Source organism: Phoca vitulina, unplaced genomic scaffold (genome assembly GCF_004348235.1).
Source record: "Phoca vitulina isolate PV1807 unplaced genomic scaffold, GSC_HSeal_1.0 scaffold13, whole genome shotgun sequence".
Taxonomy (NCBI): domain Eukaryota; kingdom Metazoa; phylum Chordata; class Mammalia; order Carnivora; family Phocidae; genus Phoca; species Phoca vitulina.
This window is the reverse complement of record NW_022589716.1, coordinates 42,027,201-42,051,864: the sequence shown is the minus strand read 5'-3', so window position 1 is coordinate 42,051,864 and position 24,664 is coordinate 42,027,201. Positions and strand designations below refer to the sequence as shown.

At 36.2% G+C, this 24,664-nt stretch overlaps 1 protein-coding gene across 1 annotated transcript in view; it reads right to left on the bottom strand.

Moving 5' to 3' along the window:
- The window catches only part of PPARG (peroxisome proliferator activated receptor gamma), a 70,575-nt gene extending 53,180 nt beyond the window's left edge, over nt 1-17,395 (bottom strand). The window contains exon 1 of the mRNA XM_032412229.1: nt 17,228-17,395. Within this exon, the coding sequence (XP_032268120.1) occupies nt 17,228-17,381 (154 nt within the window). The 5' untranslated portion in view covers nt 17,382-17,395. The remainder of the gene's footprint in view (nt 1-17,227) is intronic.
- Between the last annotated feature and the right edge of the window lie 7,269 nt (nt 17,396-24,664).

The window sequence follows — 24,664 nt, the reverse complement described above, 5'->3', positions numbered from 1 at the left end:
TCGGTGAAGCATGTGACTCTTGATCTTAGGGTTGTGAGTTCAAGCCCCAAATTAGGTGTAGAGATTACTTAAAAAGTAAATAAAAATTAAAACAATGGTGCCTGGTGGCTCAGTTGGTTAAGTGTCCAACTCTTGGTTTCGGCTCAGGCCATGATCTTGGGGTCATGGGATCAAGCCCCATGTTGGGCTCTGCGCTGGGCGTAGAGCCTGCTCAAGAATCTCTCTCTTCTCTCTCCCTCTCTCTCTGCCCCTCTCCCCAACTCAAGCTCACTCTCTCTAAAATAAATAGTCTTTTTAAAAAATTAAAATAAAAAAAGAAAACATGTAGAAAAATGTTTATAAAAATAAAAGGGAAAAAATGAAGATACTTTCTCGGTGGTTTAGTTTTGCTAAGACTTACACTCTCCTAAAAAAGATGACAATCTTCAGTATCACAAATAAAATACAATTTAAACTATAACTCCTCCCTTCAACAAAGTATATTCAGTTTTTCTCTTGATAATTTGAGGAGCAAGATTAGTGTCCTATAAAATTCCCCCCCTGCTACATAGAAAAGACAACGTGAGAAAGAAAAACAGCTTGCCTCTTCAGCTCTAAGAAAACATATTACTCAAATACACATTTTCCTTTCCCCCTTTCCCTTCTCCCTGTCGTCCTTTTATTCTGGGACATCTTGACCTAAACAATATTACTCCATGGACCATAGTTACTGGGAGGCACAGTGGTTCCCTAGACATTTTATTTTATTTTGACTTAGAGATGGGTCCAGGGAGCCTGCTTCTAATTTTGTCTCTAGAAAACATAAGCTACCGTTTCTGCCAAGCTGTAAGTCGAGTAGGTGTTTTTTGTTACTCCGTGTAATTACCCATGAAAGAACAAATGAACAAAATATTTGCATGAACAACAGTCCTTCTGAGGGATAAGTAACAGTGTCTTAACTTTCCAGCTGGGTGACAGGAGTGGGTTGCATCAGGGTTTATTCATCAATTTCACAACCTTAAGTGTGTTTCAAGCAAAAGTTCACTTCAAGCACTGAACAAGGATGTGAATTTGTGCCATTTATCTTAGACCTTCAAATTTGGTTTTACACTGTATTATAGTCAATGAGCAGACTTTGCATAATACTCCCAAGTACAGTGTATTTCAAACAAAAATATAACCAATATCATGCCAAAATAAAGTAACCTCTCTAACTGGAAATGCATCATTATTTGGGAATATGGAAGTGGGCCAGAAAAGATGGTAATGTATAATAAAATCAAGCCCCAGAACTACATGGTTTACCTTTGGGGTCCAATATATTGGTCCAATATAACTGCTGCCTCTTAAGAAAAGGAAAACTTCTCCTAGAATTTCTGGGGAAATACTGCATTTCCTTACTACATTATTAGCTAATTACATTAGCTAATATATTTTTTTAAGATTTTATTTATTTATTTGACAGAGGGATAGTGAGAGGGGGAACATAAGCAGGGGGAGTGGGAGAGGGAAAAGCAGGCCCCCCGCTGAGGAGGGAGCCTGATGTGGGGCTCCATCCCAGGATCCTGGGATCATGACCTGAGCTGAAGGCAGATGCTTAACTGACTGAGCCACCCAGGTGCCCCTACATTAGCTAATATTAGTAGAACCCTAAATCTTTACTAAGTATTGTGCCAAAAACTACATTTAAACATCACAACAATGCTATGAGGTAGGTGTACTCCTAATTCTCCTCAGAGAAGAGGAAGCTGAGGCACAGACATGGAAGTAGGTAACGTGCCTAAGAACACACAATTACTGAGGAGGAAAGCTGGGTTGTGAACCCACGTGGTCGAAAACTGCAGAGCCTGCACACTTAACTTTCTCAGCTTTTTTTCTTAACTTTCTAAGCTGGTTAGAAAAAACAAATCTCTCCCTGATCTTCCAGTTCTATCCTAAAGAACAATTAATTTCAACAAGCCTTCAGTGAACACCTAGGATGTGCCAGGTACAGGGAATTGGGAATATACTATGAAGACTGAGTAATTATCACATAAAAGCTTCACTGGAGAAAGGTGTTAAGCTGTGCAACAAGAGAAAAGTGCCAGAAAAAAGCCTTTCATGGATTCTCTAAAACTTAGTAGCTTTGTTGGAAGTGGCCTTAAAGAGACACCTACTCACTGATTTTTCTCAGTCTCTTCTGATTTGTTTCAGTTTAACATCGCAGTACTCATCAATATGGTTTCAGCTTCTTTATCCAGCCCCTCCTATTGATTCATGCAAATCATTTTGCAGTGTAAATTGACCTGGGAATTTTCTAATTGAAGTCCTCTCCCATGATGACAGCTGATATCCAGAGACAAAAATCATCCTGAAATATTAGAGTGGCAACGGCCTTTTTGAGATACTGTAAGTCCCTCATTTGACAGATGAAGAAAATGAGAGAAATGATTTGCCCATGAACACACAGTCAGGGGCTTACCGAATAAGAGTCCAGGTTTTCTGTCTCCCACCCTAGCAGTCTCTACATCCCATTATGAAGATGTTACTCTATGTAAAAATGTTGAAAATGGGGACTTTTAACCTATGCCAATTTTCATAGATCCAGATTTTTGGGGATCTTGATATATAGGAATGACATCAAATTTATGAAGGAAAGAAGTCTCATGCAAGTACCCATTTACTGGATGGCAAATTAGCATAAAATCACCTGTAACAGAATCTGTTTCTGACAAAAATAAAATCTAAATTCATCAAAAGGTTTAGGGAATAGTCTAATAAAGTGAGCACAGATCAGTCCAAGTTTTTAGATAATAAATACAGGCATACATATTTTATTTATTTTTTGTGGGTTGCTGTTCTGAACATTCACAGTGAAGATAAATGAGCCAGTTATCACGTCAGATGCCCTGGGTTTGAATCCTGACCTATTGCTTGCCAGTTTTGTGATGTCTTTTTACCTAACTAGCCCATCTGTAAAATAATATTGCCTACCTCATAGAGGTGTTGTGAAGATTAGTTTAGATAATATATATAAAGCCCCTAACATAGGTCCAGACACTTAGTAAGTTCTCAATATATATAATTATTGGCAGCAGTAGTAATTCTTATACTGAACCAGAGTACTAGAATCATGTAAAAGGTGGGCTAACAGCCTCCAATGCTACCACTAGGGGACAGGAAGAGGAAGAAACACCAGCAAAGTCCTATTGTTCAAACAGGACTACGCCTTCAACAGATGTCCTGTTTTAAAGACCTCTGGAAAAGGAGTCCACGGCTTCTCTTGGTTACTCATTCCAATGCTTAATTGCTCTTTTGTAGCCAGGAAAGTCTAGGTCTTATCTGGCTTTTCTCCAACTGTGTTATACATATGTTAATGATGTTCCTTTTAAAATAATTAAAAAGAAAAAAAATTTGGTGAGCAAATAAATTTAGGAAATGCTAGGTCAAGCAAGGTTAAATAGGTTTATACAGAACTTCTTAAGGCTCATATGCTAATAATTCACGAGAATGTACAAAGGAGAGGGAAGGCACAGCGTACAACATTTGCAGAGTTTCACATTTGACGGAAGAGTTGGGGAAGTGATGGTGGAACCTATGTTGGAGTTTGTAACTCCCCCCCCCCATTTTTCTAAACATATATAGCTACTATTTTCTGCATATTTGCCCATTACCACTTGTACTTGAAAAGTATTATTAAGCTGTCCCTCAGGTTTTCTTTAATTTTAGAGTGATTAAGGGCAAGGATTGACACTGGTTAAAACAAGACCCAAGAAAGAAAGGATTTCTTAAACCATGCAGAAAGGAATCACTATAAAGACTAACACTCCTTTTATAGAGACCATCCGAAAAGCCTCCAGATGGGGAGGAAAAAAAAAAAAGAAAGCCCATATAAAGGATCAGAACCAGAATGATAGTGAACTGCCCAACAGCAACGCCAGAAGCCAGAAAATTAATAGAGCAAGGTCTTCAAAATTCAAAGAAAAAATTATTATTTCCAACTTGGAATTTTAGACTCAGCCAAACAAACCTTCACTCAAGTGTATGAGTAGAAGGACATTTTCAGAAACAGAGGACCTCAAAAAAAAAAAAAAAGTCACCCCCCCCCATACTCTTTCTGAGAATTCCACACCAGAACAAAAGGAAACAAAGGACTAAATAGAGGAGGGGTGAAAGGAAGACCCAGGACAACAGATCCTGAGCAGCCTGGATAGAATGGAACAGGAGGAAGGTGAAGGCCATATGAGATTACCCAAGAAATCAGAGTGCCTGATATATATGACTGCTTAGAGACAGTTTTTATTACTGTCAAAGAGTTGGAGGAAGAACTAGTGATAGTTCTGGAAAAGGAACAATAAAAATGAACAGTTTCTAAATTAAAAAAAAATTAACTCCAGAAAAATAAATAGCTATTCAGGATGGGAAACAGAACTGTAGTACACTGCCTGGCTCAACTGGGAGCAGTACTTTGAAAGCAAATACGATGTAAACACGGACAACTGATTTCACTGAAAATTACAAATACATCATGAAGATGGCGGGGAGGACAAGTGTGTGTTTTGGGACAAGGGGTGTGGTGGTGAAGACCTAACTTCTTATCTTCCACTGTAGGAAGTCTGTGGGGAATGAACACAACTTTCAAAATAGCAGCATACCACATGTTATTTTAAAGACATAGAGATAAATTCCAGGAGAAATGTTTAAAAGAATTAAAAATGACTGTTTCCAAGGAATAGGAACTGGGGACTGAGGGTTTCTGTTCATGCAAAGCTTTATCCTGACTTTTAAAACTAGGTACCAGTCTTACTTTTGTGGAGTAAAAATTAAGCTAAGTATCTTTTCATTGTAGTGTCTTCCCATTTCACTGAACAGAGGGAATAAATATATTCCTTGCATGTTTCTCAGTCCTCTTAAAAGGACTTATCATGCAATAAAACCTGGAAAAGTAGAGAAAATTTTAATGTATTTTTAATGCTTGATCAATAGTTGGTTGTCCTTTTGGCTCAAGCATTTAAAAAATTCTACCAATTCATTTCTTTTCCTTCACTGGTATCACGGATTTTGATCAAGAAAGCAGGAAAAAGACTCTGGATCCCATTAGCAGAAGTACAACTTAATAATAGATAACAATTTTGAAGTATTTGCATGACAGACATTGTACCTTAAAACCATTACGCATGTAATTTATAATTTATTAATGTATATATGTGTAATTTATAAATGTATACATACATATAATTTACATCTATGAATAGCCCTATGGGTTATATACAATTATTATCACCCCCAATGGATTGAAAACATTAGACAGAAAGGGGTTAAGTGCAGGGAACCTGGGTGGCTCATTTGGTAAAGCATCTGACTCTTGGTTTCAGCTCAGGTCATGATCTCAGGGTCCTGGGATTGAGCCCCATTTTGAGCCCCATATGCTGAGCTCCGTGCTCAGTGCAGAGACTGTTTAACCCTCTCTCTCCCCTTTTGCTCATACTCTCTCAAATAAATAAAATCTTAAAAGAAAAAAAAAGAGGTTAAGTGCTTGCCTGTTGTTGCACAGGTAATAGGTATTGGGATTTGAATCCTGTTGTGATTTCTCAGAATAGAGAACCTCTTATTTTGGCCGCCATGAATTAAGAAAAGGATTAGAAATGGATTCTTTGCTGTGTCATTTGTTTCTTTAATGTGAAAAAATATATTTTCATTCTGTTGTCTACTTAGACTATATTAAAACTCAAATCTAATGCTTCTGTGGTTTGGTTCCCCATTGATACTCCCACTGATAACTCTGGCAGAGGCGGAAGCATTCCAATATGTAACCGTATATGCACTTTCCTTATAATGAGGCAGAAGGTCTTGTAACAAATTTTCAAATTCAGATCAACAAAGGGCCTATCATCAGCTTTTAGAGAAGACCATGTGCACTTATGTTTTTCAAAAGTTCATTTTCTCTTGCATGGGTCACATCTTGTTTAGATAGCTTGCTTAACTCAGTCCTGAGGGGTCAGGAGACAGGAAAGATTACAGGATCATGCCCTCATCCATAGCCATCATTTCTTCTGCTTCCTGAGCTGGAGATTCATGTCCTCTTTTTCACCATGGCCAAACTGAATCAAGCTTGGTTCTTTTGCTAAAACTACCTTCACGTGTTTCTAAAGGGAGACTTCCTAGTAATTGAATCAACACTAAACCTAAGTCTGTTGAACAGCTAATTATCCTGGTTTGACTGAAATTCCTACTTTACCAAGCATATACTGGTAGTAAGTGAAGAACGGTGTGGAGGTCAGAAAAAAAAAAAAACTGGAATGTTCTCCCCAGCTAGCTCTCTCTGCACATTTTGGTTTGGGCTTTGCAGTGAGAGGGTAATGAAAATGGGAGACAGGAGACTGAGTGGAAAAGAAAAAAATTAAGGGAATGGTCCAGGAGTTTGTAACTATCAGAAAGGAGGGGCCACCAAAGAGATGCCAGAGTACTGTTTCTCTTTGCTTTGTCCACCTCTCAAACACTGTCAAGGGCCCTCTTGCAACCAGGAAAAGGTAAGGGTGGCAGTGGTTTTAAATAATGCTTTACTACTGAAGCACCTTGAATAGCTTGAAATTATCACAGAGTAGAAAGGGATTGTCTTACTCAGAATTGTTTAGTCTGGCAAAATGATGTGATACACTATGCTCCTGTGTACTCTTGTTTTTAATTTACTGTGCCAAGCACTCTTAATGAAAAGACAATGGTCTTAAGCTAAACAAATATGAGAACAAAAGTGTCAAAACAGATGTAGCCAGATTGCCAGTGGTTATGGGCTGATTTGCAGATTTTTACTAGCTATATCATATATTATCTCAAAAAATACTATAATGTGGTATTAAAATATCCATAGTAAACATTTTTCATGTTTAAATACTCCTCCCAAGCTATTATAGCATTATCAAAAATATTCTATATAAAAACATTTGACACAATTCAAAACATCCATGATTTAAAAAAAAAAATCTCTTAACTAGGAAGAGAAGAGAACTTCAATAATCTGATAAAGCATATCCATAAAAAACAAACAAACAAAAACCTAAAGGAGCCATCATACTTGATGGTGAAATATTTAAAGCTTTCCTTTGAGATCAGGAATGAGATAAGCATACTAGCTATCGCTGCTTCTATTCAACAGTGTACTGGAAATTCAATCCAGTGCAACAGGGAAGAAAAAAACAAGGATTAGAAAAGAAAAAATAAAACTAATATTACTCACAGATGACATGACTGTCATATATATATATATATATATATATATATATATATATACATACATATAATTATATATGTGTGTATATAATAAAACTCATTACAATTAATAAGAGAATTCAGCAAAGTTGCTGGATATAAGGTCAATCAATATTCAAAAATGAACTCTATTTCTATAAGCCAGCAACAAACAGAAAATGACATTTTAAAATGATGTTTACAATAGCATCAAAAACATCAAATGCCTAGGGGGAAAAATCTAGCAAAATATGTGTAAGCCTGCTATAATGAAAACTCAAAATATTATTTAAAAAAAGTATTTAAATAAATGAAGGGATACACTGTGTTCATGGACTGGAATACTCAATATAAACTGTCAATTCTCTCCATATTTATCTATAGATTCAGGAAAATTCCAATCAAAATACTAGCATTTCTGTGTGGAAAGTGATATGCTGAGTCTAAAATTTATATGGAAATTCAAGAGCCAAGAATAGCCAAGGCAATCTTGAAGAGAAGAACAGCACTAGAGGAATTTACTACCAGATATTAAACCCAATTATAAAACTACAGTAATTAAGGCAATACATCAATTAGTGCAAAGAGAAAAACAGATCAATGCAACAGGAGAGCAAGTCCAGAATTAATCCCACAAGAATATGGTCACCTGGTTTATGACCAAAATGTCGCTGCAGTGTAGTGGGGAAAGGGTCACCCTGTCAATAAATGAAGTAGGTCAACTATATATCATCCATATGGAAAAAAGTGAATCAACCTCTACCTTGAAACATACACAAAAATCAGTTCCATGTGGACTGAAGATCTAAATATGAAATATGAAACAAAAGAGTTTTCAAAATAAAAATTAGGATAACACTTCATTAACCTTGGAGTAGGCAGAGATTTCTTCATAAAATGCTTCATAAAAAGCACTGATTAGATAACCTGGACAATATTTAAGATTAAAACTGATTATTAAGTAAATGAAAAAGCAACACACAGTGTGGGAAAAGATATCTGCAATATATACATTTGACAAAGTATGCTTTATTTTTATTTATTTATTTATTTTTGTTTTTTTGTTTTTTTTTTTTAAAGATTTTATTTATTTATTTGAGACAGAGAGAATGAGAGAGAGAGAGCACATGAGAGGGGGGGAGGGGCAGAGGGAGAAGCAGACCCCCTGCCGAGCAGGGAGCCCGATGCGGGACTCGATCCCGGGACTCCAGGATCATGACCTGAGCCGAAGGCAGTCGCTTAACCAACTGAGCCACCCAGGTGCCCTATTTATTTATTTTTGACAAAGTATGCTTTAGAACTCATATCTAAAGTACCCAATATAAAAATGGGCAAAAGACTTGAACAAGCACTTCACAAAAATGAATAGCCAAAAGGGTAATAAATATTTTTTTAAAGTGCTTAACGTTTTAGTTATCAGAGAAAGAGAAATAAAAATTACAATGTGATACCACCATAAACCCACTAGCATGGCTAAAATGAAAAAGAAAATGTCAAGTACCAGTAAAGATGTGGACCAAGTGGAACACTCAGACACTGCTTGGTGTAAATGGTAAAGCCACGTTCAAAACTGTCTGGTAGGGTCCTCTTAAAGCTGAACACACCCTATGGCCCATATATACGTCTAACAGAAATGTGTATCCTTGTTCACTGAAAGACCTATACGAGAATGTTCCTAGTTGTACTATTTGCAATAATGAAAAATACCTGAATGCCCATCAACAGTAGGATAGATATATTGTGATACATTCACAAAATGAAATACAGTAATAAGAATGAAGTACAATTATACTCAGTAATGTGATTAAGAAACAAATGCTGAGCAAAAGAATCCAGACACAAAAGAGTAAACAATGTATAATTCTATTCATATAAAATCCCAAAACAGGCAAACTAATCCATGGGTTAGAAATTAGAACACTCAGAGGGCTTCCAGAGGGCTGGTATTGTTCTGTTTCCTTATCTGTGTGCGAATTACACATTTGCTCATTTGTGAAAATGATTTACATACTTTTCTCTATTTATTTTATACTCCGATAAAAAACTTAAACAGGAGAGATGGGTTCTGGGAATGGGAGTTGATAGAAGGAAACATGCAGACCAATCACATAAGCCAACAAAAAACTCTTATTTGTGTTATAAAAATTGTTATGAAATTTTTAGTGTATTTAAGAATTTTTCTATTCAGAAGTTACAAAATGGTATTAAAATCAGTCTCAATAAACTACCTATTTTTCTAACTGGCTTCATTGTATAATAAAGGCTAAATACATCTTCAATTAAGGTCCTCAAGTCAGTGTAAACTGGGAAGGAAAAAATTCAAAAGGTGCACATTTTACCTTAAGGAGTATTAAAAGTTATGTTTTTGCTTTAGATATGCTTGGCTTATATGTAAGGCCTATTCTGCTTTACAAGAACCCTATATTTTTTTTTAAATGCAGGAAATCTTTTCCCAAATACTAATGCCTACATTAGGACTCCTATGTTTGCGACATTTGGATCAGTTGAGTTGTCTTTTGAAACATTCCATTTAAATGAAATGAAATCTGTGGCTTAAATCCAAGCTACCAATTTTACGGTAATTATTTAACTCTTCTTTGTATCAACAATCAGTTTCATCAACTTTTTGTCTTAGAAGAGTTATCATATTTTACTACAGTATTTCTCTTCCCAAAACCTCTCTTTGTTTTACTTTTCTTTGGTATTTTCCTTTCTCAATATCTTAATCTCAGTACATGCTTGATCAGTAATATGAAACCCAAACCATCTCAAATCAAGATAATCAATTACCTAATACTCTATGTGCAAGGTATTTTTCAGGCCTCACAAGAAATACATTATAATGTAGTTCTTGACCTTGAGAAGCTTACCAAGGTGAAAGATGTTTAATAATAGAAGGCAGTATAGAGACCAAACTAGTGAGAGAGACAGTAAGTGCTCTAGAAATGTAGAGGAGAAAAAGACCAACATGTTCTGAAATAATCCAGGATAACTACATGGTAGAGCTGGGTTTTGAATTCTGAGGACCCTGTGGAATGATTAGGATTTGGATTATTATTGATAAAGCTATTCCAAAGAATAGATATTTGTCTCTACTATCCAGCATGACCCTTATATTACCTGAGTTACCTTAGGCCTAAATGAATAGGACATCAAAATGATTAAATTTTGTGTTAGGACATATGCTTGCAAATTGGATCAATTTCTTGGCCAATTGGGTCATCTGTTTGGGTCAATTGTTTGTATCTTGTAATTGGCTAGAGATGTGGTTATATCAGTGGCAAGGAGGTTTCTTTGAAAATGGCAGAGATTTCTCTAAATCTGGCCACACTTATATCAAACTGACACATTTGGTTCTTTTCAGCATTATATTTTAGTCAATTAAGCAAACTTGTCCAGATGGTCTATATAATAGGTCTAAATTTTTAAAACTAAACTGAAGTCAGGGTTTTCGGGAAAGTGTAAGACAACAGTAAAGTAATATCCAACAATCTTACATTAAAAATATTCAATTGGTAATGCCAAGTAATGAATGTTTTACTTTTTCCAAAAGAAGGGACTTAATTCAACAAAGTAAGGTGAGCCATGGTGCTCACGTGTCTAGAACCTGTGACGAATATTAGAACTGCTGTTCCATTCCTGAGTTTTGCCATTGGCTCTTTGCCAAAACAAGAAATTGAACCTGGGTTTCTTTCTTCTGGAACTGTGACTAATAATATGTATCTATCAGATAACATCTAAATATTCTGGGGAAAAATGCTAAGGAAAAGATTGTAAGCAAGTAAGAAGTAAGTCTGACTTACTTAACTATAGTAATAGAAAACTTTTGATAGCATGGATAATGAAAATCTATATTATCCCAAAGTTGTAACTTCCGTTTTAGGGGTGAGAGGACAAAACTAACATTTGTTGGACACCTATCACGTATCAGGCACTGTGCTAAGTGCTTCACATATTGGATATTGGTTACTTAATCAAATAGCTTGCTTTCCTTAGCACTGCCAGCAAATAAGTCTCCTAAAATTTCAAATGAATACTGGAAGTATCAAAAGGTAGGCAGACTTGCAAAAGAAGCCAGGCATTTGGATAATTCACAAACTGTGATATTCAAGTTAATATTCAAATAATATTCAACTAATGATAATTCAAACCAATGGAGGGATATGATGCAACTAACTGTACAATCGGTAATTCAAAATAGATTTGTACCTGGTTTTTAACATATATAATGTTGTTGGTTTGTTTATATCAGCATGGGTTTTAGAATAATATGTTAGCATGTACACTAAACTTTTGTTTTTACTTACTGAACATATTCTAGAGCTTGACCTCAGGAGCTGGCGAGGTACAGCGGCAGGTCAGCTTGGTATTAATAAGTCAACAATAAGAGCTTATTAGATACCTCTTATATGTTAGATACTTGTGGAATAAAGAAGAGAATAAAACATGGGTCTTATCCTCAACAACTATAATTTGGATTAGGGGAATATATAAAACAGAAAATAACATCAGGCAGTCTCCAATTAAGGGCTAAATAGTGTGATACAGACCAACACAGAAGAGAAGTTATTATTCTTTCATTTTAACAAGTATTAATAAACTGGCCATTTACCAAACACGTTCGAGGCATTTGGGATATACCAGTGAGTGAGCAAACTAGACAAAGACCCCTGCCTTTATGGTGTTAATATGCTAGTGTGAGAAAGTGGACAATAAATACAATAGATGAATAAATAGTACAGTATGTAAGGAGATGATGAATAATTTAGAAATAAAACTATGGAGCAGGAGGAGGGAAAGGGCAGTGGGGAGGACAGATAATTCAACAACAGCAGGGTAGAGGCAGTCCTTATTAGAAGTGAGATCTGAGCCAAGATTAGAAGGAGCTGACAAGAAGATGTCAGAGGATGAGGGTTCAAGGAAGGAGCAAGAACTAGAGCAAATGCACTAAGGCAGGAGCATGTCTGGAATGTGGGAGGAACGGCAAGGAGGCCAGTGTGGCTGGAGCCGACTGAGGAAAGGAAAGATAAGTAGATGGGAGTGGGGTGGGGGGCTGGGGCAGACTGGGCTTCCATCCTAAATGAAATGAGGAGCTGCTGTAGGGTTGTGAGTGGAGTGACAGATCTGGCTTACATTTTAACGTGATCCCTCTGCATGATGGGCTGAGACTAGACAGCTGGGAGGTGAGGGCAGAGGCAGGACAACCCATCGAAGAGTGGGATAGCAATCCAGGAAGAGACAGTGGCTTCGATGAGGGTGCTGGTAGTGGAGTGGGGAGAGGAGATATATTCTGAACATATTTTCAGTTTAGAGGAACAATTAACAGTAATGTATTAAGAGGAGGTCTAGTGTCATGGTGGTTACTTGAACCTGACGTTGAAGGATAGGGGGGATTTGAAAAGGTGGCAGAATTAGGAAAGACATTCCAGGATGTGGTAGGCTTAGAGGCATGAGTGAGTCCGGCTTATTCTTGGGACAATGTGATTAGTCCAAGTAGAAGAAAGCAGATCATTCTCTGGGGTGTGGAGGGAAATAAAATACACAAAGTGGAAACAGATTATACAGAGCTTTGAAAGCTAGGGAGGGGTGTTTAGACATCACAACATTCACTATGGTGCACTACTTGTACGTAGTACAAGTACATATTAGAAGTCTGATAGGCTTTGAGGACCACGTATCTGGCAGATTAGATGGATGGCTGAAAGGTTCTCATTTAGAAAGTCAGCTAAAATGCTGCACAAGAATCCCAGTGGGTGGGGCGCCTGGGTAGCTCAGTCAGTTAAGAATCCCAGTGGGAGGTCATTAGGGCTGGTCTACCTGTAGGTAATTGACAGTTGACTGTTTTAAATTTACTTTATAATGCAAACCATTCACCACTTGTGGGAACTTCAATCTTGTGTTGGCAAATCTCTTACCTGATAAAAATTACATGGGTCTAAAAAACTGTGTACTCAAATAACCACACGATCTTAATTCTGAGGTTATTGGAGTTGGACGGCAGTTGCTATCAGATGCATATGTAATTCCCGTGTCTCTAAATTAGTTACAGGTGCAAAACTGTATCTACAAAAAAAGGTAATCTAGTAGAGGTTTACAGAAACTTAGTTCCATCTAAATGAGTCTGATTCATTCACTATCACATATATTTTTGCAAATATTCAACACTAGTAGATGGACACAAGGCATTTACTGGACAACTTTCTTATGCCTAATTTAAGGGTGTCCAAAAGAAGCCAAAATAACAGAACCCATGTCAGTTCTGTTGATCTAATACAGTGAAGACATTTATTCTGCTCAGATTTCCTCTGATGCAAAGACTACATGCTTTATAAGGAGTTATGATGATTTTAGAATTTCCTAAGGGTTACCTTATTCAAGTTATAGGTGAGAATATTGACAAAGATAGTAATCTATGACAAACTATCAGAGCTATAAAAATTGTTTTCCATTTAATGACCTATGTTTTACACTGCAATGAACAGTTTAAATGGATAACTGCTGTCAGACAGCTTTCAAGACAAGTTGTATTCCTTAGAGGTGCCAGGGGAAAATAAATAAAAGAATTTTTTAAATGCTGTGTTTTCTTGTAAGCATCTAATATACATGACATTTGTTTCTGGTGTTTCCTATAATTCATAATTTGGGGGGAAGTACAAGAGAAACGATAGTTTTTGGAAACACAGCAAGGAGATTCTGAGTCTGGAAATCTACCAAATCTACTAGGACCTGGTGGTCAGAAAAGAGATATGAACAGTTAAATCAGAGAAATAAATGATAAAATAGAGCCATACTAAAAAAATTAATGTGGACAATAGTAAAATTCTAGAAAAAGGCCCTGAATTATTACTAATGTGAGGTTATGAAATTCAGAGCTGTGTCAATTACCTAAATCTTCATCATAGAGAATATTATAATCTATGATAGTTTTTCAATGTCTCGGAGAAGACGACGTGTAATCACTGCTTTCATTTAGGGCCAAAGAATGATTTCAGCTTTTGGAAATCCAATCTTTTCTGAAACAAACATTAATGAAAGTGGGAGGTAATTGCCCCATTTAAAAAAAAATCAGAAAGTTGCTTCCTCTAAGTATGATTATTTCCTTATCAAAACATTCATGGGAGATCATGGAGAAGCCTCATCTCACTCAAAAACTGCCACTTATTTTGATGCACAAAGAATTCTGCAGTTTCCCCCCACATATTCTCTAAAATGCTTCCAATTTAGGATATCATATGTCTTCTCTTCCATCCATAAGTGATTAATACTAGAAGACCAAAACAATAAACTCTCTATAGGACTTCAGATGTGCTTTCGCAAATATTGTGTCATTTAATCTTGCAATAATCCTATATGTCTGTTGCTATATGTGGAAACAGAGGGGAGAGAGGATAAATGACTTACTCAAATTCACACAAAATGTACATGGCCAAGACAAGACTGGTAGTTACATTCCCTGATACTACCTGGGTCCCTTAAAACCTCTAGAAAGGTGAAAACTTTGGTCAATTATTTAAATGCTTCCAAATATATAGTTGCCTGGAGTCACAAAGACACAGTTTAAGTATCCCTCAATAAAAATGGCTGGCAATCAATCACTCACTCCTATCTCAGGAGAGGCGCTCGTTTCAAAGGATTGTCTATTGCAGCATTTATCATGTCTCCAAGGCATATTTCCATTGCTCAATCAGCTCCAAAGGACAAGCATGTCATCATCTTTCAATGCTCTGGTGCAACACTTTAAAATTATAGAATTCACATAGGACTAAGTCTGGCACTAAAAGCAGGAGGCATATTCAGCTTGAGTTTGTGGAAGCTTCCCTTCAATCTTGCCAATTTTTACTAGTAGAAATGGTTTCAGAGCCAGCATGGGGTTACTTGGGGTTACTTAAGGAGCTCATGATGAAAATAGGGAAATAAGATAAAGGGGGGGGGTCACAATGATAATGGAGCCCAGGAAAAAGTGCAGAAGTTCTCTTTGGGCATAGTGGCTACATATATTTTTGAATCTCATGAATATGACCAATATAGCTTGGACATCTGGATCATTCACACTCAACAACCACTTTTTCTTCAAAGTAGCAACCAGCTACTTGCAACAACCCCCAAGCCCACCTTGCCTATAGTAAGGAAGAAGGAACACCTAAATTGATTACCGTATTAAAGCCAAATACCTAAACTCTACAGTGTTTCATCTCTGATGGCCTCAAATAGCTAATGATGATTATATGTCCAATTTCAAGTTTGTTTGTCTGTCTGTTTTGGCAAGGGTGGAGTAAACAGTGGGTATCTACAAAATGCAATTGAAGTTAACAACCATAGGTTTTTGGCCTTTAGGAATAATATTTTTAACAGAAAAACAACACTTTTGAATAAGAAGTAATCAGAGACCATATAAACAAAAGTTAAATTATTTGTACAATATGTAATTTCTTAATTGCTAATAATTCTATTCTGTACCATGTTAATTAAGAAGAAAAGTACTGAGTTAGTCTTTTGGAGGGGATTTGACACTCAAAATAATTAAACCCCGGGCAAATTCAAGGCATAAACATATAGAGATTAGTACAGAATGAAAACTAACTTGATCACATAACTATTTCTTACCATAAACAGTATTTTTCCTCAGTTAACCTAAAATATTTGTTGCACTACATTCTGGACATATTCTTTGCAAACAGACAAAATTACCAAATTTTGACTCAAGAACTATTTCACAGTATAACTAGGACATTCTGCCCTGATGTAGGCTAAATTAGTAACTGGAGAAAGACAGCAATAGTTTTTATGGCTTTTAGAAAAATAGAATAACAGATTTTTATATAATATAATGAAACCAAACTCCTATTTAAGAGGCTCAGATGACATATATATATATATATATATATATATATATATATATATATATACACTGAATCAAATCATCATAATAGAATGAAATAGTATTTCAGGAAATATTTTTCCTTAATTTTTAAACAGCCTAGTGTTTTAACAAAAAAATCTGTGAATAATATGTTCAAACTTCAGGCTTCCAGAAAAACTGAAACATTAAAATGTAAAGCCACTAATTTCAACAATGAAGCGACTTAACTGTAATGCTTTAGCACTTACATTATAAAACACAAATCACACTAGTTAACACAATCTATTTTTATGTGGTATCTATGGGAAAAAAAATAAATAGAAATACAGAAATAAATATGAAGCAGTACAAAACAGAAGCTGTGCTAAGAAACTCCAGCAGAAGGAGCTGTAGAAATGAAGAACTTACATTTTGCAATGGCCAAGAAAGGAATTTTGAAAAATGAGGTATCTGCTTGAATCTTATAGATCTGAGTACAAGTAATAGCTAATCAGTTACTTAGCATGCAATAGGCATTTAGGGACGTTCTTTTCTTTATGTGTAAAATGAAATGCTTGGAATAGACATTCTCCGAGTCCCCACAATCTATTTGACAATGCATGAGGCATCATGCCAGGTATCCTAAGAAATACAGATTATTAAGTTGGTCCTACACTCTGGAAGCATACAATTCTTTGGGAGAGATAAAATGTACAAGTATCTAGATTTCAAAGTAGAACTAAACACGCTGAGAGAGCTTTAAGAGGAATAAAAATGCTGTAGGGGGGATAAAAACTGCCTGAGAGATATGTACCACATAAGACTATAAAATGGGAAAAAGGGACCCTTCGGGTATTCTAAAAAGACCTTAAGTTTATTTGGGAAACACATATAAACCCAGGAAATAAAAATGAATAGGATTTAAAAATATATAAATATACCCTTAATGCTTACAATTCAGGAAATGGGAGTCATGCACAGAGATAAATATGGATTAGTTTAGGTTTCTTTTTCAAAGTTCTGATGCTTGTAAGTGAACACTAACACAGCAAACTAGGCATTAAAAGTACCAGAGTATATACATCTCATATTAGAATATAACTTGGAAAACAAACTACAAGAGCAATTTTACCATTTCATAAATGCCCAAAGTAACCCAATAGCCATATCTGGAATTGACTTTACCTTGTGAAGTGCTTGCAGACAGTGTATCAGCAAAGGAATCGCTTTCTGGGTCAATAAGAGAATCTCCCAGAGTTTCACCCATAACAGCATGGAAGAGGGATTTGCTGTAATTCACACTGATATTTTGTCTATTTCTTGCAAAAGACCAATCCATTAAAAGAAAAGGACTTGCAGTAGTAGAACTTGTGAACACAACCAATGAGTTAAGACATCAGTTTCCAAATATTTCAGAGAGGTGGGAATAAATCCACAAAGGACCAGGCCTGAATTGGCTGGCACTGTCCTGCTGGAGAGCCAGCTGTGACAAATGTTGTGTCATAATGTTGCTCACTGCTTTGGCAAGACTTGGTACATTACAAGGAAAACATTGCCACACTGTCTCGCCAGTGACCCACATGTTCTGTGTCTTGTGAGGGGCATGAGTTGTACAGTATTTAGAGCTATCAGAGCAAAGAGATCATTCAGTTTTCGATTGCTTCTTAAATGGGAAACTTTACATCTCTGGGTTATGAAATACCAGATAAACTTACTTGGACAAAGTTTTTTCTAGCTGCCTGTTCCTGGCGCAATCTCTAATCATATTATCTGAAGAAAACTACTTAATTCAAACATGTACTTGTATTTTAAAATTCGGCATTGGCATGCTACTGAAATGTTATTTTCTGAGGCATTTGTCCCACCCCTTGACAAAGGCTAAAATGATACAGACAAATTCTGTAAGATTAAATAGTTGAGAGATACAGTTTAGATTTGCTCTATCAGGATTTGCTTTTTAAAAACTCGATGGTTAAGTTTATCCATCACTAGCAGAAGCAGTAATGCTGCACCAAGGTCTGAACGTAGCTGATGTTTAAATGATAAATGCCATGTCATAATAGAAAAAGTGGAGTTCTCTCTGAGAAGAATAATGCATTAGCAGAAAAAAAAAAAAGACAGACTCACACTGATAGGTTGGCGAGGAACTGTGGTCAGTTTTGTAATCAGGAGAAAGCTGGCTTCTTGCTCAAGTCCTTTGCCCTTTCTGGCAAGGAGAAACACAAGCAGTGCCAAACTTCAGTGTGGAAGCTGGTCTCCACTTGTCCTATAAGTGGCCTGATAGAATTGCAGTGACTTGTGGATTTTTTTTTTTTTAAAGATTTTATTTATTTATTTGAGAGAGAGAGCACATGAGAGGGGGCAGAGTCAGAGGGAGAAGCAGACTCCCTGCTGAGCAGGGAGCCCGATGTGGGACTCGATCCCGGGACTCCAGGATCATGACCTGAGCCGAAGGCAGTCGCCCAACCAACTGAGCCACCCAGGCACCCTGACTTGTGGATTTAATCAAGATACCCCCACATAGGGTGATGATCAGATGGCAATAATTCCCTTAGACTTATCCCAATGTTCCCCCAAGTGGCCTAAGTATCTATCAGTTTCATCTACATTGAGTAACTGGTCATCCTGCAAGGGGACTAGTCAAAGTTTCCCTGGTAATCATGGAGCAACAGCTTGGTGGGGAAAATGCATACTTGGGTCTCAACAGCCCAGAATAAAGTGGAGAGTTGGGCATTTGTATTGCTTAAAAACCTTAAAAAAACCAAAAAGCTTTTACTCAGGTAGTTCAAGTAAAAGCAAGCTTCTTGACAGTCCAAATGACTGAGGAAATTATAGGTGTGTAGAACTAGTTTTGTCTATATTCAACTTGAACTGTCAATAAAGGAGTTTCTCCTTCCCTCTCAATGCTGGGAAATTTCCTTGTATTACAGACACAATGATAATAGTTAAAAGTGTGATTAGTCTATGATTTTTGGTTGAATGTAATGATAGATCAAAGTCAATTCTAGAAGTCAAGGACAATTTCCTTCTTGCTAATAAAACAGAACAAAAATTTAAGCCCATTCTGCTTACAGATACTCTTCCTCAATGTCCCAAGATGTGCTTGAGTCTGGAAGGCAAATTTTAGCTTTCTTCCTATGAAATGGCAGTTTCTCCCTCAATTCCCTATCCTCTCCCCATTCTTGCTTTCAGATTCCAATGTCTCCCCAACTTTAAAAAAAATGAACAAGTTTATTAAAATGTTAAGATTATGCCAGAGTATAAGAAGGACAAAACGGGCAGAAGGATACAATTTTAGAGTGAAACTCTATAAAAGTCTAACACTCTGTTAATAAGATGAGAAAACAAGGCCCCCAAATGACAAGTACACTCTCCAGGTTAAACAGGTAGGTAGTGACGTGGAACTAGAATCTAGGTTTTTAGGTATCTAATTCCCCGGCCAGCCTACTATTGGCCTTCCCCAGCTTCTACTCTTAAAAGTGTCTAAATTACCTCTTTTAATAAATCAGTCACCACAGGGACAGAGTATAGAATGAGTTAAGGGGAAAATATGTTAACTCTTTCACAGAGTATCAGTCAATAACTGTCATTCATTTTTCAATACCCATAGATATGGAGTTGGTGTGGGGAGTTTCTCAATGCCTTTTTCTCCCTTATTCCTACATTTCTTCAATGATAATGTAGGTCATTCAGGCTACATAATTCTATCTGGGGAGATCAGTTTAGTTTCTGAGGCCAAAGGCATTAAGCTGGTCCTCCAGTTGGACAGTGGTCTCTTCTGCTATGTGGACACACACAGATCCGTTCTTTCCAACTACCATCAAAGGGACTAATTTCTGGATTCTTTACCTACTATTACTTCTATTCTCTTTTTTCCCCCCTCAGACACCATTCAACTTGTCTGTCTACTGTTGTCCAACCCCCTAACAGTTCTCCCTCACACTGTGCTTTAGCTATTCAAATATAGAATTATTTTTAACAGCTAATTATTCTCTAACATCTGAATCTAATGGCCTCTACTCCCCTTGGACAGTATTGTTTGAGAGCAACAACCTGTCCTATTCACTGTATTTCACTCATTTATTTGTTCAACAAATGTTTGTTGGCAAAAAATCAGAATATATTGGCAGGTCTTGAGTTAGGTGCTGGCTTAATGAACAAGATGGATGTATTCTTATCTTGTGGATTTCAAAAATAGTCAATAAACAAAAATTATAATTTTTATCAACAATTTTTATCAACGTGTGGATTGTAGGCTCAGTAAATGTTGCCTAAACTCTTGACAGCGTATCAAGCAATATAGAAAACATTCCAAGTTACTAACAAAATACTCATACAATGTGGATTTTAATCATATTTTTAATGTTAGTAACAATATTTATTTTTTTAAGATTTATTTTTTTATTTGAGAGAAAGAGTGTGAGCGGGGGAAGGGGCAGAGGGAGAAGGAGAGAATCTCAAGCAGATTCCCCGCTGAGTGTGGAGCCGCACAGAGCTCAATCCCAGGACCTCGAGATTATGACCTGAGCTGAAACCAAGAGTCTAATGCTCAACTGACTGAGCTACCCAGCACCCCAGTAACAGTATTTTAATATTTTGTATCACAGTATAACACCAGGTCACTTGAGAAATAACTTGTTCATGTGGATATTAAAATGGACAAAAATAAACGGAGCCAATGGCAATTTGTATCTAATTAGGAATGTGCTTTGCCCTGATATATTGAAGACTTATTTTATTTTACAGTGATCCATCCAGGTATTCCTCAAATATTTACCAAACACCTTCTGAGTGCCAGATATTATTCTAGATATAGGAGATAAATTCATTAATAATCCAAAGTTCCTATCCTCAGTTAGTTTATATTTAACTATATTCATCAAAATTATCCAAATATACCTGAAAGAGTGATCTTTTAGCTCATTTAACTTTGAAGGTCAATTAGCATGCACTGATATAAGAAATAATACATTTGCTTAAATGAAGTCATTCCTATCAATGGAGAGTATATGATCAACAGAAAATTTATGAGAGTTTTGACATGCATGTGACTATTTCTATCTTCAATGCCTTAAGATTCCCCAGTGTCCTAGTCTTCATAATATCAAAATCTAAAGAATATTACAATAAGATGCATAAAAGAGCATGCTGGTAAATGGGACTATAATGTAAGATGTTGGAGCTGTAGACCATATCTAGGTGTTTTGCACACCAATTGCATATCAGTACTTTGCATCTGAAGGGTACCTCAACAAAGAAGTCTACGGCTTTCCATCCCATGGAGAACCCCCTTTGAAGGCTAGTCCTTGCTAATTCAGCAGAGTGAAGAGGAATGGTAGAAGACTACCTTCCTAATGCACTTGCACAAAAGCTAACTCAGCTTCTTCTGTTAAGGGATGCAGGGATCTGTGTGATATAGAAGGTCATCTCCTCTTGGACTTTGGAGACATATGGGGTATGGATGTGATTGTGGGTAGAGTAGACATGAACAGCAAGAGAAAGAATGAAGATAATTAGGAATGGCCATATAGTGAGGAGGCTGAAAAACTTACTTAATTCTGTCCTAGTTTATGACACTAGGACAAAAATGTAATTTGGTATTTGAGAAGGCTATGCTTCAATATTTTTTCAGTATTATTTATGATTCCTGTCTCTAGCCAAAAGAATCTGAATATTACTCAGCCAAAAAACTCCCCAAATTTTAGTACACTTACAAGAAGGCAACTGGACTAATAATAGCTGTGCATGTCTAAAAATCCATAGTTAATAAAATCATAGTATTATATATGTAAAGGGTTTTTAAAAACATTATTCAGGGGCGCCTGGGTGGCTCAGTCATTAAGCGTCTGCCTTCGGCTCAGGTCATGATCCCAGGGTCCTGGGATCGAGCCCCGCATCGGGCTCCCTGCTCACCAGGAAGCCTGCTTCTCCCTCTCCCTCTCCCCCTGCTTGAGTTCCCTCTCTTGCTGTGTCTCTCTCTGTCAAATAAATAAATAAAATCTTTAAAAAAAAATTAAAAAAATAAAAAATAAAAGCATTATTCAGTGTTTAGAATAATTTATATCAAATATATCCATAAAATAGAATATTAAATACTTTTTGTGTTGTGTTACTCTTGAAAGCTAATTAAAATCTTGCTTTTTTTGGCTGTAGGTTAAATCTGGATTTTATCCTCTAGAGTAAAATTGAATTTTTAAAACTGCTTTAATTGCTTCCTTTTTCTTTTATGTAAAATAAGCTATGTTAGTATTGGTATAAAAAAGTGTGTATAGTATTTTTTTCTTTTGTTGTAACCCCATTTTAAAAGCTGCTTCATTTAATGCTTCAGGCACTATGAATACTTATGCTGGCCCCTAAAGGTTAGGAGCTCCTCAGGAGAACAAGATTGAACACTTCTTTGTATCTCTAGAGCCTAGCAGTGTCTCTAGTTGGCACAGAACATGTTTATTATTTTTGTTGATGTTGAGAATCATGAAAGAACAGCTGCTTGCACATCTGTCTCACACGGATCATTCAAGGAAGAGTTGAGACCTAATGAACTGACAACAACATCACTTATCTTCTTGTTCCAACAAGACATTTCCCTGTGGTACTCCAAAGGACACCAGGATAATCGCGAACAAGCAGAATGGCTACCTGGCTCACTGCTCCCCCTACCCAGAACTGCTGCCTTTTCCTACTCCAATTCAAGTTGGCTCAGAACTCTAGCTTCTAGCTGTGGTTGCATCAATTCAGGGTTTCTTCATAGTCACAGGGGACACAACATGGAAGAAATGATGTTCCAATGGGACACAAGCCTAACAGAGGAACAAATAATCCTGTATCTTAAGATGTAAATTCCACTGCGACCATCACAGCAAGCCTGGTACTCCCATGGAAAGAGACAAAGGAAGGTTGCTGTTGAGAACATCTGTGTTTTGTTTTTTTGTTTTTTTGTTTTTAAAGGCGAAGTCCATTCTTCTTTAATCAAAAACAATAATTTGGTTCAGATTTTCAAAAAGTAACATTTTCTATACAGGATTAATATTTCAAACTAATATACCATTTTGATTTAAAGAAACACCAACTGAAAATTTCCTTTTCTTTTCCCCTTTCAAAAGTTAACTTGCCAGTAATATCTGAAAAAGAGCCTAACCTGTCTATAATTACTTTCTAGGGATCAACTAAACACTTTTCAAATTACTGTACCTTTGAACCAACGACATCTCACCTAAACTATGTTTAAGTTGTCTTTGCCTATAATATCTGAAGTTCTCCAGTAATGTGGTTTCAGGCATAAGATACAATGGGTTGTATGATCAACTGACCCAGATTTAAATTGTGTAAAATCCTAAACCTCTAAAACATATATTCTTCACGTTCAGGTTTTAACAATTAATTTTTCAAGATCAGTTATATGGAGATTCCCTAGGTAACATATCTTATCACTGGTGAACCACACTAGAATTCCACAAACATCCTGAAGCAAGCTCAGAGCCACAGTGCTATACCCAAGTTCAGTTTATGTAAAATAAACAATTTACCAGTTCTGCAACTGTACCAAAGGAAATATATGGATTATTGAGATCACAGGCTTATAAAACTTAATACTGGGGAGATTAATATATTCAAACTCTTTTAATTTTTCACATAAGGAAAATGAGTTCCAGAAAAATGAAATGATTTGCCCAAGGTATTACTGAGATAATTAGGAGCAGAGTTTGAACTAAACATCAGGTTTCTTCATTCCCAGTCCAAAGCACCAAACTGTGCTCCGTCATGAAAATGATGCAATAAAATGTTCAAATAAATTGTTCTGATCCATTATCCTTAATGCCAACAATTATGTTAGAAGTCTATCAGCATGAAAGCATTTGTATTATGATATGATTCACTTAATGTGCATGAATCACCAATGAGAATGCCATAGTTCATCACAGAGTTTAGAGACTTTGCTTTCTACAAAGTAAGTACTCAATAACAACTTGGTAAATAAAATCCAGTAATATTTGAGCAATCAATTCAGGAATTCATTTTGCTGACAAATGTCCTTTTGCCTCATTCATATATTCTTTAAGAGTCATCCTAGCATTCTGAAGTTCTTCGGGTAGAAACAGTTGTCTTTTCTACTGACATAGTTCTTTGTTCTTATGAAAATAAAATAATAAAATTACTATTTGAAATCTTCCACTTTGCGGTAATAATACTGTAATTTTTTTAAAAAGTACATTAGAGCTGCATGGTGTTTTTAACCTCATTTGAAATTCACAATGCCACTGGGAGGTTATTCAAAGCAAAACAAGAAAATAATAGCAAGTGCCGAATAGGGCTTCAATATGGAACCTGGTAATGGGTTTGGGTCATAAAGTTTTACTTTATTTTCTATTTATAAAGTTATACTTTATTTTCTATCAACTCTGTAAATGCTATCATGAATAAAATGGTCTACTACTAAGTGAACTTATAAAATTCATACTTGTTTTTGAAGATTCCATACTCTACTTGTATACCATTTCTTCATGAAACATATTTATGTTCACGGAACATGTTTAAAAGCAATAGCAGGTAATATAAAATGTTAACAATAGGAGAAATTGGGTGAGGGTTATATTAATACCTCTTCAACTTCTTTGTAAATCTAAA